At 37.6% G+C, this 16,255-nt stretch overlaps 1 protein-coding gene across 11 annotated transcripts in view; it reads right to left on the bottom strand.

The window, feature by feature from the left end:
• LOC115263194 (SCY1-like protein 2) overlaps nt 1-16,255 on the bottom strand; it is a 447,209-nt gene that overhangs the window by 124,052 nt on the left and 306,902 nt on the right. For all 11 annotated transcript variants that reach the window (XM_062852674.1, XM_062852676.1, XM_062852679.1 and 8 more), the window contains exons 10-13: nt 11,719-11,864; nt 11,482-11,635; nt 9,554-9,730; nt 9,332-9,404 (exon numbers count right to left, since the gene is read on the bottom strand). In XM_062852674.1, the coding sequence (XP_062708658.1) occupies nt 9,332-9,404; nt 9,554-9,730; nt 11,482-11,635; nt 11,719-11,864 (550 nt within the window). The remainder of the gene's footprint in view (nt 1-9,331; nt 9,405-9,553; nt 9,731-11,481; nt 11,636-11,718; nt 11,865-16,255) is intronic.

The following is a 16,255-nucleotide window of genomic DNA, read 5'->3' as shown; positions in this document are numbered from 1 at the left end:
GCTCGGCATTGGAGTAAAGTTACTTTGTAGCCAACAAGGTATCAAGGTAGGTACTGGGACTTCGTTTCATCTAAATTTCATCTAAAGATTTCTCCCAGAATTTCTTCTCGGATTCATTCAAAAAATCTTCCAATAATTCATTAAGAAATTTTCTTCGGGGCTTGCTCCAGAAAATGCACTAGAAATTCCTTCTCACTTTTTATAAACCTCTTTCGGAAAATCTTGCATGGAATTTTTAGGAATTTTTTCCATGATTTTATTTGGAAATTCTTTATATGACTACAGGGGATACTCAAAATAACTGGGACAGGTAAAATTTTCACTTTTCAAAAAATGTTCAACTCGCTGTAACTTTTCGAAAAGTGCATCAAATATTCTCAATTTTTTACTGTAAGTTCATCAACTAGTTGTGTATCAGTAGTCCAATTTTGGAGAAGATCGGACAATTGTCCACAGAGTTATAAAGATTCTTGAAAAAGGTAAAATTATCCGATAGCCAACTTTGAGCTGTTATATCTCCGGATTCAATGAACCGAATGCAATGAAATTTTGACCATTCATGACTTGTATAATGAGCTATGAAAAACCTTTGACTTTACTTAAAATTCTTAACATGGAAGAAAATTATAACGATTAGTTTATTTTTCTAATAAAACACCAAATTATCCAAAACTTCAACATCGTTTCAAAATTCAAGATGCAAATTATAGTTCAATTAATTTCCCTCTAAGTGACTTATAAATAAATGTGTTTTGAAGGAAAGTTACAACATAGCCGCTAATAAATTGAGAAAGTAATGGGATGCATATTAGAAATTGATGAATTTACTAAAAAATCGTGAAATAAATGAAATCGTTATAACTTTTTCTCTTGTAAAAAAATTCAAGTTAAGTTAAACGTTTTTAAGAGTTAATCATATAAGTCATGAATGGTCAAAATTTCATTGCAATCAGTTCATTGAATCCGGAGATATAACAGCTCAAAGGTTGGCTATCCAATAATTATACCCTTTTCAAGAATCTTTATATCTTCGTGAAGAATAGACCGTTTTTTTCCAAATTTGGACCACTGATACACAACTAGTTGATGAGCTTACAGTAAAAATTTGAAAAAATTTGATGCCCCTTTCAAAAAGTTACAGCGAGTTGAACATTTTTTGAAAAGTGAAAATTTTACCTGTCCCAGTTATTTTGAGTATCCCCTGTACTTCGTGAATTCTTCTAGAATTCAGAATTCAGAATTTTTATGATGGATTCTTTAATTAAAGACAATTACACCGTCTTCGGCCAGAGGCCGCTCAGACTTTAACATTTCACTAACATTAGACAACGGACAACATATTGAGCTAACCTTAGATTTCTTCAGAAATTCCACCATGGATTCTTTAACAACTTTCCACAAGGATTCTTTCAGTTTTTTTTTTCAAAAATTTTTTTTTCATTGGATTCTGGGTTTAATATGACCATCACTGTTTAGTTTTTGATAACAAAAGACACTGATAAAAGTTTTTGTAGAAGCTTCTGTTAGAAAAAAACTTATTTTTTCTTAAAAGTATACATAATGGACGGTTAGCAGGGAACACATCCTATCCTACGCATCTTGAGACAAAAATTCATCGAAATCGAAAATGGTATTTGTTTGTAAATCGATTTTTTTAAAACGATATTTTCGGTGTAGGGCTCGATTTAGATTTTTCAATCTTTTTTTTTTAAACTTGACTTATTTTGTGATAATTATTAATATAACCTTTTTTTTGTAGGAGTTCTTTTATTAAGCACATTTGAAAAACATCGGTGAAAAATGTTAAGCCCTTTCAAAAAATAGTCTAGATTTATTTTGAGGAAACTTAGTATGAAAAGTGGTTTATCTAGTCATTGGCGTAGCTAGCTTTTTCTTTTCTCTCACTCACTCTCCTAAACAAACACGAGAAAGAGAAGGATGAAAGAGGGGGCACAGGCCCCCTCTTGCAGACCGCTTTTTCTCGTGCTTGTTTAGGAGAGCGAGTGAGAAAAAAAGGAAAAGCTAGCAACGTCAGGAATTCATTCAGAAATTACACCAAAAATATTTCTACGGTTATTATTTTAAAAATACCTCCACAGATTATTTAGCAAGCCATACTGAGGTTCATCCAAGTGTTTTTCCGGATTTTTTTTGATTCTTTGAGGCATTAGATCATAGATTCCTCTAGGAAATCCATCATAAAATCCTCCTAGAATTTTTACGAAGGAATAATGTATTTTATAAATTATTCTTCTAAAAATTAAAAAAAAAAAACTTCAACGAATTCAATCAGGAGTTTCACAAAAAATACTTCAACTATAGCTTCAGATAGTTCCTCCAAGAAATCCTCCACGGATTCTGTCAGGAATTTCCCCAGGATTTTTTTCCAGGAATTTCTTCAGGAATTCCTTCAGAGATTTCCTTAATAAATTCCTCAAAAAATTCTTCCAGGGATTCATAAATAAATTTCTTTAGGAATAAATAAAAAAAATCTTCCAGGTATTTCTTTAGAAATTCCACGAGGGAATCCTCCAGCAATTTCTTTAGGATTTTTTTCCAAAAAATTCTTCAAGAATTTCCCCGGGATTCATTAATGATATTTTTCAGAAATTCCTCAAAAAATTCCTCCTGAAATTCCTCCAGTAAGTACTCCATGAATTCCTCCAGAGATCCCTCCTGAAAATTTGCTAGGAAACATCTTCCATGAATGTCTGCCAGAATCCCCCCAAATATTTCCTCCACGTATTCTTCCATAAAATTCTTAAGGAATTTCTCACGGAACTCCTCCAGAAATTCCTCGAGATTCCTCCAGGTGATTCTCAAGGAATTTCTTTAGAAATTCCGTCAGGGAAATTTGTCGAGGACCAACTCCACAAATTCCTTCCGGGAATTTCTGCCAGAATTCCCAGGGAATGTCTCTCGAAACTCCTCCAAGAATTCCACGAGAAATGCGGGAAGAGTTTGTCCATGGAATCCTCCACGGATTCCACCAGAATTCCTTCAGGATTTTTTTCAGCAATTTCTTGAAGAAGGATTTTTTTCAGCAATTTCTTGAAAAACCCTTCAGGTATATCTTCATTCATATCTTCAGTATTTGGGGCCCATATAGCCGAGGCGGTAAACGCACGGGTATTCAGCATGACCATGCTGAGGGTGACGGGTTCGATTCCCGGTCGGTCCAGGATCTTTTCGTAAAGGAAATTTCCTTGACTTCCTTGGGCATAGAGTATCTTCGTGCCTGCCACACGATATACACATGCAAAATGGTCATTGGCAGAGGAAGCTCTCAGTTAAAAACTGTGGAAGTGCTCATAGAACACTAAGCTGAGAAGCAGGCTTTGTCCTAGTGAGGACGTTACGCCAAGAAGAGAGAGAGAGAGAGCTTCAGATTGTTCCTTCAGGAATTTCTCCAGGATTTTTTTCCAGATTTTTTTTCAGGAAATCCTTCAGAGATTTCCTTCAGAAATTCCTCAAAAAGTTCCTCCAGGGATTTATTAATAAATTTCTTCAGAAATAAAAAAAAATCCTCCAGGTATTCCTTTACAAATTCCTCGAGGGAATCCTCCAGCATTTTGTTTAGGATTTTTTTCCAAAATTTTTTTCTAGAATTTCCCCTGGATTCATTAATGAATTTCTTCAGAAATTCCTCAAAAAATTCCTCCTGAAATTCCTCCAGGAATTCCTCCAGTAAGTACTCCATGAATTCCTCCAGAGATCCCTCCTGAAAATTTGCTAGGAAACATCTTCTATGAATTTCTACCAGAATTCCACCAAATATTTCCTCCACGGATTCTTCCATAAATTCCTAAAGGAATTTCTCATGGAGCTCTTCCAGGAATTCCTCGAGAAATTCCTCCAAGGATTCCTCCAGATAATTCTCAAGGAATTTCTTTAGAAATTCCGTCAGGGATTGATCCATGAATTTCTGATGAAATTCTTTGCAGAAATTTATCGAGGACGAACTCCACCAATTCCTTCAGGGATTCCTAGGAATTTCTGCCAGAATTCCTCGGGAATGTCTCCCGGAACTCTACCAAGAATTCCACGGGAAATGCGGGAGGAGTTTGTCCATGGAATCCTCCACGGATTCCTCCAGAATTTCTTCAGGATTTTTTTTCAGCAATTTCTTGAAGAATTCCTCCAGGGATTCATCACTGAATTTCTTCAGAAATTCCTCAAAAAAATCTTCAGATATGCCTTCAGAAATTGCTCGAGGAGTTCCTACAGGCATTCCTCCAGATATTCCTCCGAGATGCCGCCAGAGATTTCTTCTACAAATTCCTCCAAAAAATCCTGAAGGAATTTCTCCCGGAACTCTTCCAGGAATTCCTCCAGGAGTTCCTCAAAGAATTCCGCGAGAAATTCTCCCAGGGAATCCCTCAGGAATTTCTGCAGGATTTTTTTTTCCAGAAATCTATCTATAATCTATATATATAAAAATGCAGTGGCATACGAGGGACCGCGCATAACTAGCGAACGGAAGGTCCGATTTTGATCGTCTTAGTTTTGTTCTGTTAGTTTTCACCCAAGGAAGGTTTATGAGGCCTAAAACATGAACAAATTAAGAGTTTTCCAAAATCGATTTTCTATATCTTTTTCACCGGGGACTTGGGCTTGGCTAGAAACTTGGAACGTCAAAAAACGCAGTAGGCAAGACAAAGTTTGCCGGGTACAGCTAGTCTATATATAAAAATGCAGTGGCAAACGTGGGACCGCGCATAACTTGCGAACGGAAGGTCCGATTTTGATCGTTTTAGATTTGTTCTGGTAGTTTTCACCCAAGGAAGGTTTATGATGCAAAAAACATGGTAAAATTGAGAGTTTTTGAAAATTAATCTTCCATACATTTTGACCGGGCACTTGGTCTTGGTTAGAAACTTGAAATGTCAAAAAACGCAATTGGCAAGACAAAGTTTGCCGGGTTTCTTCAAAAATTCCTCCAGGGATTCAATAAAGAATGGCTTCAGAAATTTCTCGAAGAATTTCTCCACGAGAAGTTCCTTCAGACATTCCTCTTCAAAATTTTCCAGGAAGCCTTTTTTTCCAGATTTTCTCCAAATAGTTTCACCAGTAAATACTCCAACAATTTCCTCCTCAAATTTCTTCAAGGGGAAATCTTTTAGGAATGTCTGCCCGAATTCCTCCAATATTTCCTCCAGGGATTCCTTCAGGAATTGCTCCACGGATTCCTCCTGATAATCCTAAAGAAATTTCTCAGAACACTTCCAGGAATTCCTCCTAGAATTTCTCGAGAAATTCCTCCAAGAATTCCACTATGGATTCCTCCAGAAGTTCTCCTGGAAATTCTCAAGGAATTTCTACATAAATTGCTAAAAAATCTCTAGCAATTCTTTCAGAAATTTCACGACGAGGAACGCCAGAAATTCTTCCATGAATTCCTCCAGGGATTCCTCAAGAAAAGCCTCTGGGAATTTTTGCCAGAGTTCATCCAGAGAATTCTGAAGGAATGTCTCCCGGAACTCTTCCTAGAACTCCTCCAGGAATTCGTCGAGGAATCCCTACAGAGAATCCTTCTTGCGTTCCTCCAAGAATTTCCCCAGAACTTTTCCAGGAATTTTTCAAGGAATTCCTCCAGGGATTCATTGATAAATTTCTTCAGAAACTGTTAAAAAAATCCTTTAGAAATTCCTCGAGGAGTTCCGTCAGACATTTCTTCGGAAATTTCATCGGAAAGCCTCATATATTTCCCCAGAATTACCTCAAATAATTCCTGCAAAAATTTCTCCAGTAAATACTCCAAGAATTCCTTCAGGATTAACTCCAAGAATTACCTCTAGGAAGTCCTCCAGAGATTCCTCCTTAAATTTCTTCAACGAAAATTCTCTAGGAATGTCAGCCAGGACTTCTCCAAGTTTTCCTCCAGGGATTCCCCCAGGAATTGCTCCACGGATTCCTCCAGAAAATCCTAAAGGAATGTAATTTCTCCCGGAACTCTTCCAGGAATTCCTCCTGGAATTCCTCCTGGAATTCCTTCTGGAATTCCTCCTGGAATTCCTCGAGCAATTCCTTCAGGGATTCCTCCAGGAAATTCTACAGGAAATTCTCAAGGACTTCTTCAAGAATTCCTTCAACGATTTGTTCATGAATTTCTTCGAAATTTAACGATGCTGCATGATTTTGCAATCTGGCGCAATTGATTCAAAAATGGTGAGTGAGATGGTGCTTAGATGATTCAGTGAACATCAGGGTGGGGCATGGAATGCAAAGAAGCTGCATGATGTCAGTATGGTGCATTAGCTTCACCATGATTCTGTTATACTCATCATGTTTCATATTAAGGTGCACTTGCAATTCGTGCAATGGTGCAGAAAACTCAATGTGGTACAAGACGTTGAATGCTATTTTGTATGCGAAATGCCAAAATGGTGCATCAAATTCAAATGTAAACCACACATCATAATGGTGCATAAGATACTTAGATGATATAGTGAAATCAAAGTCTACGCTCCATACAAATTTTGTATGAAGAAAAGTTCACAAAAGGGGGGGGGGGGGTGTCTGAGCTGACCAAATTGTGGTCTACGTGGTTTATGAACAACTCCTTAGTTGCCAGCATGATTCAGTGATTCTCAACATTGGGTGGTTAGATCCAAGGTGCAAAAACTGCTAAAAATAGTGCATAGAAATTAATGTGATGCGAAAGTCAATATGGATCAGATACATAGAATACAATAAGACTGATAGGTGTAGTACTAGATTTGTAGTAATAAGCTGAATTTCAGTATGGTGAGAAGGTCAATTCTCCGTTTCTGCAATGAAATGGTGCAAAAAAGCGTGGGTATTATGATTCCTCGCCTAATTTGATGCTGTTTGATCAAAACTTTGGGCAACAGTGTTGTTGTTTTCTTCACTTCTTGCAACATAAACAACATAGTTATTCAAAGTTTTGCTCAAACAGCATCAAATTAGGCAAGGAATCATAATACCCACGCTTTTTGCACCATTTCACTACAGAAACGGAGAATTAACCTTCTCACCATACAAAAGCTCAGCTCATTACTACAAATCTAATACTACACCGAACGTGCCCCATTGGGTGTACGATATGAAAAAATGGAACTTATGAAATTCAAATGTTAATGAAATGCTTAGATGACGCGTGAGATAATGCTTAGATATTTTTGTGAACATCATGATGTCTTTATGGTGCATTAGTATTACCAAGATTCTGTTATACTCAACATATTCCATATGTAGGTGCACGAATTGCAAAAATGGTGCAGGACACTCAATGTGGCACAGAAATCCCCATGGTCCAGCTACAAGGATTGCTATTTGTATGCCAAAATGGTGCATGGGATTTAAATGTTAACCACGTCATAATGGTGCATAAGATGCCTAGATGATATAGATAATGCCAAAATAGTGCATGGAAAGCTTTGAAGAAGGCGCATGAAGCTAGGTGATGCATCAGTTGTCACCGTTATTCAAAGATTATCAGAATGTTGCATGGTTAGGTGCAAAAATTGCAAAAATGGTGCATAGAATACATTTTTTTTCTGTATTAACGAGATTTTTAGCCCTAGGCTAGTTCATCTCGAGGATAGAATACAAAGAAAAGTATTTTATGTGATGCTCACGCCATTATGGTGCTTAAGATGCCTAGATGATATGATAAATTCTTAAATGGTGCTTGAAAAGCTTTGATGGCGCATGAAATTTCATGATGATGCATATCAGTATGATCTATTAGATACCAAATTGATTAAAAGACATTGCATGAGATCAGCATAATGCGTGGATACCTAGATGATTCTGTGGACATCATGATGGTGCATTGAAAGCTTTGAAGAAGGTACATGATGTTAGTGTGCTGTATTAGTCGTCAGTGTTATTCAGTGATACTCGTTGTTTTGTAAGGCTAATTGCACGAATTGCAAAAATAGTGCTTAGAATTCAGTGTGGTGCCGAAGTCACCATGGTTTACGTACATTTATTATTATTATTACTATTTATTAACGACACTTTACTATTATTGTGGCATTCGTGTCAGGAGGTTTACGTACATGGAATACAGTTTTGAAATACGAAATGCCAAAATGGTGCATGTTATTCAAATGTGGTGCTGACATCACTAATTAGTTATAAGATGCTATTAACCCTCGAGGAGTCGCATCTTTCGACGTTCGCACCATATTTCTTACATGTATTTTTTGATAAAAGGGGGGGGGGAGTGCCCCCTCCCACTTGCTCCCCCTGTGCACGCTAGTGATTGTGCATAGAGTGATGAGGTCTTCAGTTAGCCTAGTGGTAAGGTTTTGGTTCGCCAATCAATCTAGAGATGGTGGGTTCGGTTCCCGTTCGGCTCGGGTAAATTTTCTCGACTTCCATGGGCATAGTGTATCCATTGTACTTGCCTCATAATATGCAAATTTATGCAATTGTAGGCAAAGAAAGCCCTCCAAATAATAACTGTGGAAGTGCCCAAAGAACACTAAGTTGAAAAGTGACAGGCCAACTTCCAGCTGGAACGTCGAGCCAGAAAGAAGAAAAAGAAGTAGAAGAAACATAATAAAAGAAAAAGAAGAAGAAGAAGTGTTATCAGAAACGTGAGATAATTTTTGGTGTATGTTGGGCTTTAAACCTCTCTAGGCATTTGAAACGAAATCCACAAAAACATTCTCTGTCACAGCCGGTGTTTCTTAGTAAACAGACAAGCACCCACCCACAATACAATGCACAAAACAATGAAAACCATGACTTCCATACCCCCGAAAGCAGTGGCGCATAATGACCTGACTGTTTGAATTCTGGCCCTCATAATGGGAAACAAACATGTCCCCATTCCCCATGTGCTTCTCGCAAGGTCATGTGTTTCTAGGTTGAACCGGTTGAATACCTGAACAAGTGAACATAAGGTACCTATATAAAGTTGCCAAGCCAGAACAACGAGGATGTTTAGCCCCCTTTTCTTGAATTGTGATTTCGTCCTGACATGAGGATAAACCGACTTCACCCAGACAAAGGGGTTATTGTTGTACAATTACTTTCGCCGTTATCATAACATCCCATCATCCCATCGTCTCGCAGTCGTAAAAGGATGAAATGATACAACAAGTGCCTTGTTGAAGATGCACCCGGCATATCAAACAGAGTGGCACGAGGCATAAAGCTGTTGTAAAGCAGCTGAGCTGCACACGATGGAAGAGGATCCTACTCTTAACTCTTCGTAAGTAGTGCTCTCGGCTTTTCTGCAAGCCGAGAGCGGGGATGATTGTTTTATTTAATCTTTGAGACGACGACTTTCACTTATGCATGTATGTATGTCGTTTTGCAAAAGCTGTATGAGGGTTGCACAATCGATACTTACTGACAACTCGTACAATAATATCCGGATCCGTTAATCTAACTTCGAGTAGTAAAGGCAGTACTTCGTCTATAATCTGTAATCCATCGTTACCGGGCAGCATGAGGATGAAAAATGTAAAGTATGATTATGAATATATAATGGATAGGGAATCGATGGAAGGCTAGATAATCCTAGACTGGAAAAACTTGTTGGTTTTTCGTTCAGTCGACTCAAACCAGTTACCTGGGACTTGTCCAGTTTGTCCAGCGTTCGTTCCACACACTGAAGCACGTTGCCCATTATCTTGAGATCACTTTGGTTCTTCTCGAATACCGACTTCAGTTTGGGTAGCACCATTTTCTTGATCGTGATGTCGTCCAGGTAGTCGTACACGTTCGTCACGGCTACTAGGGCAGCACTCTGTTGGAGTTGTACAAAACTATAAGCTTGGGTTTGTAAAATAGCTATAAAACAAAGAATTACGAAATCATACAAACTAATAAAAGAAAGTGGCAATCAGTGGGTAAATTCCAGCGTCCAGTTGCTTCGAATAAAATTTTCTTCTCTTCAAATAAATTGTGCGCCGGAACTTGGCCACAGATATAATGTTATGTAGAATATGACTGCTAGAATTCTTATTTAGTGTAATTTTTCGCAGGAGCACCGTGAGCCGATTTTAAGTATGGTCGTTTTTTGCCGTCCAAGTTATTAACGAAAGAGAAAATCGATGAAGAGAAATTGATCTTTGCGGATAAGCCCGTATGATACTAAACGCGAGAAGTGATGTGTGGGCACGTTGTATTCACGGCATTTCTGCAACACCTGGCGAGTCCAGCGAGTCCAGCTTTCTTGCAATCTTTTTTTTCATTATTTTGGGCACTTGGTGCTCTGTCTAACTCACCTTTTTACTAACTTACTTGATTTTTTGTAGGCAATGAGATGCGTAGATAAGCTAGCCATGTACAAACTTTGAAGTCAATTAGTTAGACACATTAATGCACTTCATGAGATGTGATTTGCGCATTTCCATTGATGTAAATTCAGATTTCATGCACGGTTCATTTGCCTTTAAATATGTTCTAAATACACTCGAAGCATTGGATTAGTCAGTCAACAAGCTTGCTAATCGTTGCTCTTCTTAGGTAAACATGTACACATATTAACACTCCACACTGAAGTGGCATGCTAATCAAGCATCTGATAGTCCAATAATGTTCGATGTGCTTGGTTTGGTTCAGGATATAATTTAAGACGGGTATAAAGATAGTATGGTCGTGTGCGTGGCCGACGGCTGGTGAATTTTGCCGTTTTTCGGTGAATTTTCTGAGCTTCTTATTCTTTTTCTGTTTTTCTGGTTCACGATTGGAATTTGTTATGGAAACTTTTTGCACCATAAAACAGAAAATTTCTTCAAATGTGCAAATAAATTAGGAAATAGTAAGGCAATTACTGGCAAGCATCCCTCTGATGCGATCTGGTAGCTAATATCGATGGTTTTTGCTACTTTTCTGTGATGTTTCGACACTTTCAGAAAACTCACCAACAGCTGGTCGGGTTTGCCATAAGAAATTTCGGCTCAACTTCGGGTCTCTTCGGGTAAATTTTTTTCGTTGCTAACGAAAAAATTCTCACGCATACGGGAACGTTCGTGTACAATTTCCCCCCCTGGGTTTGGTTCCTCACGTTAGCGAGGGCTACTAGTATAGGTGGAGTGGTTGGACGAGACGATGTAGTGGATAATTGGGCGCTGACCATAAATACCCAGTGTAACGCAGAGTGGGGATGAATTTTCGAAATGTGTCATAGTATTACTTGGGATTACTTAATCGAATTTTTTACACAAAATTGTTCATTACAGGAGAAAGGGGATAGCATTTTTCAAAACCATCAATGAAGCTTTAATTAATGCACATCAAAAGCTGATTTTTATATATTTCCCCATCCTCCTTTTAATGTGACTCCATCACTGAGCACAGATCAAACGTGAAATGGCAGCAGTTACTATATCCTCAACCAAGTGTATCTAATGGAAGTTGGTTACTATTGCAGCTCCATGGTTTACACCAGCAGCAACACCACATTACAGATGCCATTTTGAGTGCCACTTGAAATGTTGAGTGGAACCATCCCCTACCACCCACCCCATCATCTGGCAAGCGGAAATTACTTACCTGCACCTGTATCGTTGTACTTTCGAGCGCATTGAACAGCAGCGGAAGCACTTCCGTCCTGATGTCGTCCCGTGGTGTTTTCTCTAGGATTATGTGTAGATTCTCTAGTAACGCTACGGTTGCCTGTATAGATTTAGGGGCTACAAAAACAGTCCTGCGGAGGTCGGGGGAAGAGGAAGGAGAACAAGGAAACGTTACGGATATGAAACTGCACCGGGGACCGAGGCTGGGACTTACTTAAAGGTTGGTAGAATGATTGCTTCGTATTCACTGTTTGAAGATTCCTGAACCAGGGTTAGAGCGGGCTGTAGGACCGCAGCCAGCACTTCATCAGCACGCATTTCCTGCTGTAGATTAGGCCAGATGTGTTGCCACCACAGTTTCTATCAGAAGAGAACAGAGAAAAGGAGATGGAGCAATCAATGAGCAGATAAGTGTTTGCCCACTTGACACTGGATCATTGCGGTTGAACGACGAAAGATTGTTTGATTTATGGACTGATGGGAAATTTTCGGTCGACCAGCTAATAATGAAAGGAGATGTCGGACCACAACGGCTTGGCCGTAGCAGCTGTTGAAAAGTTATTCGTTGTGGGAAAGTTTGCTCCTTTTTTGCGAGTAAGTTGGGCAAACACTTCGTGTAGCTGCCGGAAAGGTTCGTTTAAAGTGAGTGTTTTACGCATCACCAGGTCGCTAGAAGCAGAAAAATATTTTGGGCGAAGGATCCAATAAACTTATTCTCTTTCGATCGCAGCAGAATAAGGCAAACCTTAAACAATTTAATGGCTTGTTGTTTTATAGACAGTAAGGAGAAAAAAGTTGATTATGTAAAGAAATAATTTTACTCACCAGCCTTCAACGATTACAATTATCATTGTTGATATGTAAACAAGGCAATGTTAAAACTGAAAGTTTTTTATATTTTTCTTTATATTTAGCAGAAAAAAAGTTTTCTATAAGACGGCATAATGTATGATAGCATAGTTCAATATTGACGGATTGGATGGAATGGCCCAACACGAACACCTAAAATCATTTATAGAAGCATACTGAATATACAGTCATGACTCGCTGGTTGGGGGCTTAATAGTTGGGTGGCTTTTTAGTTGGGGCTCCGTTAGTTGAGCGGTCAGCCAACTAAAAAGTACCTGGATGTCATAATTCAATGTCAAACTGAAAATGACAACCAATCTGTATTTCCGAGGGGCGAGCTAATGAGTTTTTGGTTTCGTAAAACTTTACTGATAATCGAGAAGAATTTCTATTTCATATTTATTAAAAAAAAAACAATATGTACAATTACTTCGAAACAAATGCAAAACATCGGCAATCTTTATTTTGTCGATCAGTGAAAGCGTTTTGTAGTTGCATTTTGGTCCGGGTGGTTTCATAAACATCTATATGTTCACTTCACCGACTAAAACCGGGGGAAAAAAATTATTTCTCGCATTGGCCATATATGTATCTTGCAAAACGTATCAGTTTTACTCTAAATGTAAAACAAATTGAAAAATTTTACTTTTTGCTTCCAACCTAAACATGATTTAACAAAAACAATGCGCACGCCCCTTGTGCTGCTGTCACTTCACCCAACTAGCTAATCGAATTCGTTGGTTGGGTGGAGGTTGTGGCTCAACTAGCGGGTTCCGACTGTACTTATAAGTGAAAAGCCCCAAGGTAGGTTTGTTCACATAAGAAATGCTAGCCTTTTGCTGTAATTCTGCGGTGTTAAATAAAAGTAAGTGAACCCAGCATTTTCAACTTTATTACGACGGTCTATGAAGGAAACTTCTCAAATCAAATCAGCATGTTACAGATTATTTGAGAAAATTCTTTATTCCTTGTAGTATCACAAAGATTATTTTTTTACAAAATCTGGCATGAACTGCTCCACCAATTCCTCCATGATTTTTCACAAATCATTTCAGAAATGGTTTGAAAAATTCGCCCAGCAATTACTTCAGAAATGTCTCTAGACATTTATTCTGAAATTTCTCTTCGGCATTCGTTTGGAGAATATATTGGGGATTGTTCATGAAAATCTATAAAAAAAATTCTACAAAAATTCTTCTAAAATATCTTTTAAAAAAAATCTTTCGGAATTTTCAAAAAAACCTTGCATGGCTTCATTCGGAAGTTTTTTTTCAGGGTTTTGTTTAGAAATTTCTCATATTCTACAAATTTTACGAAGTATTCTTTCAAAGCATCTTTTGTTTTAAACACGGACACCGTCTTCTACCAGAGGCTGTACTAAACTTAACACTAAAGAACGGAGATAATACCAGAAATATTTATGAATTCCAGTGAAAGAATCCATGGAGGAATATCTGATAAGATCCCAAAATCTTGCAGAGATTCCTTGAGAAATTTATTTATACATTTATTCAGAAATAAAATTTCAGCGATGTCATAAGAAAGTATTCTAGAGTTTATCAGAAAATGTTTCATAATTTCTTTCAAAAATTTGTACCGGGGTTACTTTGGAAATTCTTCCAAGGATTCCACCAGAAACTTCGTATTTCTCCACATTTTTTTCTAGAAATTTCTCCAGAAGTTTCACAAAGAATTTTGTAAAAAATGTGTATGACTTTCTACAGAGATTTGTTCAGAAATTCTTCTAAAAAATCTTTTTGATAGAATTATTTCGGAAATTTGTACAAGTATTCTGCCAAAAATTTCCTCACGGATTCTTTCAAAAAATCTTCCATGGATTCATTCGGAAATTTTCTTCAGAGATTTGTTTAGAAATTTGTCCTATCCTACAAATTCTACAAAGAATTCTTTCAAAGCACCTTATTCATTCAAGATGCTTTGAAATTCCTCCATTTTTTTTTCAAAGGAATATCCATAATTTTGAGCAGAAATTCCTCCAGAGATTCTTTCAAAAATTCTTCCACATATTCCTTTAGTCATTTCTTTCGACATTTATTCAGAATTTTATCCAGAGATTCTTTTAAACACAACTTTCAGCGATGTCCTCAGAAACTGTTCTAGAGCTTCGAATGGACATTTGGTCGAAACTCATTTTGTGGGTAAAAAAGCATATGACATTTCGTCGAATAGACTTCGTCGAATGGACATCGGGTCGAAATGCACTAACTGATGAAAAGAGATTTGAGTGGAAAATAATATTATAGATTTCGGTATCTTAATTTATATGTTACTGAACTTATTCGGTTTAAAGTACGTATGATCGAATGAATGTTAAGTCGTATAGCAATTTAATCATTGTTGAAGCAGTTGATTTTTTATCAAAGATTTCTTCTTACTTTTAATCTCGCCTCTTCTTTCAAGTTGCATCATTTCATTTATGATTGTGATTTTTTATCAATGATTTTTCCTTCTTTTGAACATAGGCTCTTCTTTCATGTTTCGTATTTGTACTATGTTTGAATATTTTAGCTGTTGCCTTTTTATCATGTTTTTTTTTGTTCTTTGAAGCACAGGCTATTCTTTCACGTTTATTGATTTCATTGCGTTTTCCTGTACCAACTGCTGAATGTTTCAGAAGAAATTTCTCCTTTTGAACACAAGCTTTTTATTCCGTTTGGTATTTAGATGTTATAACTGCAGACTTGTTCATCAGAGATTTTTCCTTCTTTCAAACATAGGATGTTCTTTGACGCAGTGTTGCAATTGAACTCAACACGAGTCGGAATCGATTCGATTAAACGTAATTCGACTAAACGTCATTCGACCAAATGTCATAGATCCTCCATAAAATGAGTTTCGACTAAATGTCCATTCGACCAAATGTCCTTTCGACCAAACGTACTTTCAACCAAATGTCATTCGACTAAACGTCTTTCGACCGAATGTCATAGATCCACAGCTCTTACCGAAAGTATTGTTTTGCGGCTCTGAACGAAATTGAACTTTCGAGGACGTTCAAAATAAAAATGCTCCGTGGATCGCCGAAAACGTGGCTACGCAATGACTGCGCAACTCCCGCTGAAGCTTGTTGGAACCCTGGTTGATGTGGCGATTCCATTCCTCTATCGAATTTTGGGAGCAGGATGCAGAGGCATTTCTGCGGTTGAAACAAGAAGGACCAAGCGTTTAGGTTGAGGTTGGTGTACCTGTGGCATGCTCCAGCTTCTATTCTTGTAGAAAATTATTGGAACGGTTCGAACTATCGTATGGGTGAGATTGTACTTTTTTTCAACATGTAGTACAATTGATTCATAAAGGTTAACTTCATAATCCTCCATACTCTCTCAGGTGTAATTAAGTAATTTATTCTTATTGTATTCAAATATTTTCCACTATATATCCTTACTAACGCTCTTTCGCAATATCATTCTGTTTTATAATATTCTAAAATTTTAATGTTTATATCGCTGGGTCTACACACACACACGGGGAGGGGTAGCCTACGGGAGTTTTATGAACTGATGACCGGACTTAAGTTCGTGGAGTAGCCAGTCTTTTGTCATGAGCTAGCAACTTTTTGGAATTCAGCGATTTTAACTCACCCTGCTACAACAAACCAACCCTTGCGATGTTGGTGGGTACACTTTTATCATCATCATCATCATCATTTGAAGGACTTCATTATAGAACAGTTTGGACGATCCTAAATGTCACAAAGATTTGTAATAAGCTAGTAGACTTCAGATTGCTCCAGTAACTGCGGTTGATTATGCAACGTTACTCAGTATAACAGATATGGCTCTTCTTACGAGTGCAGACCTGAAGTCCTGAACTCCAAGGTACCCAAGTAACCAGTAAGCATTTAAAATAGCATTCCTTCAGCATTATAGTAGCCTTTACGA

Source organism: Aedes albopictus, chromosome 2 (genome assembly GCF_035046485.1).
Source record: "Aedes albopictus strain Foshan chromosome 2, AalbF5, whole genome shotgun sequence".
NCBI classification, from domain to species: domain Eukaryota; kingdom Metazoa; phylum Arthropoda; class Insecta; order Diptera; family Culicidae; genus Aedes; species Aedes albopictus.
Note: the sequence above shows the minus strand (reverse complement) of the source record. Positions and strands in the feature narration are given on the sequence as shown.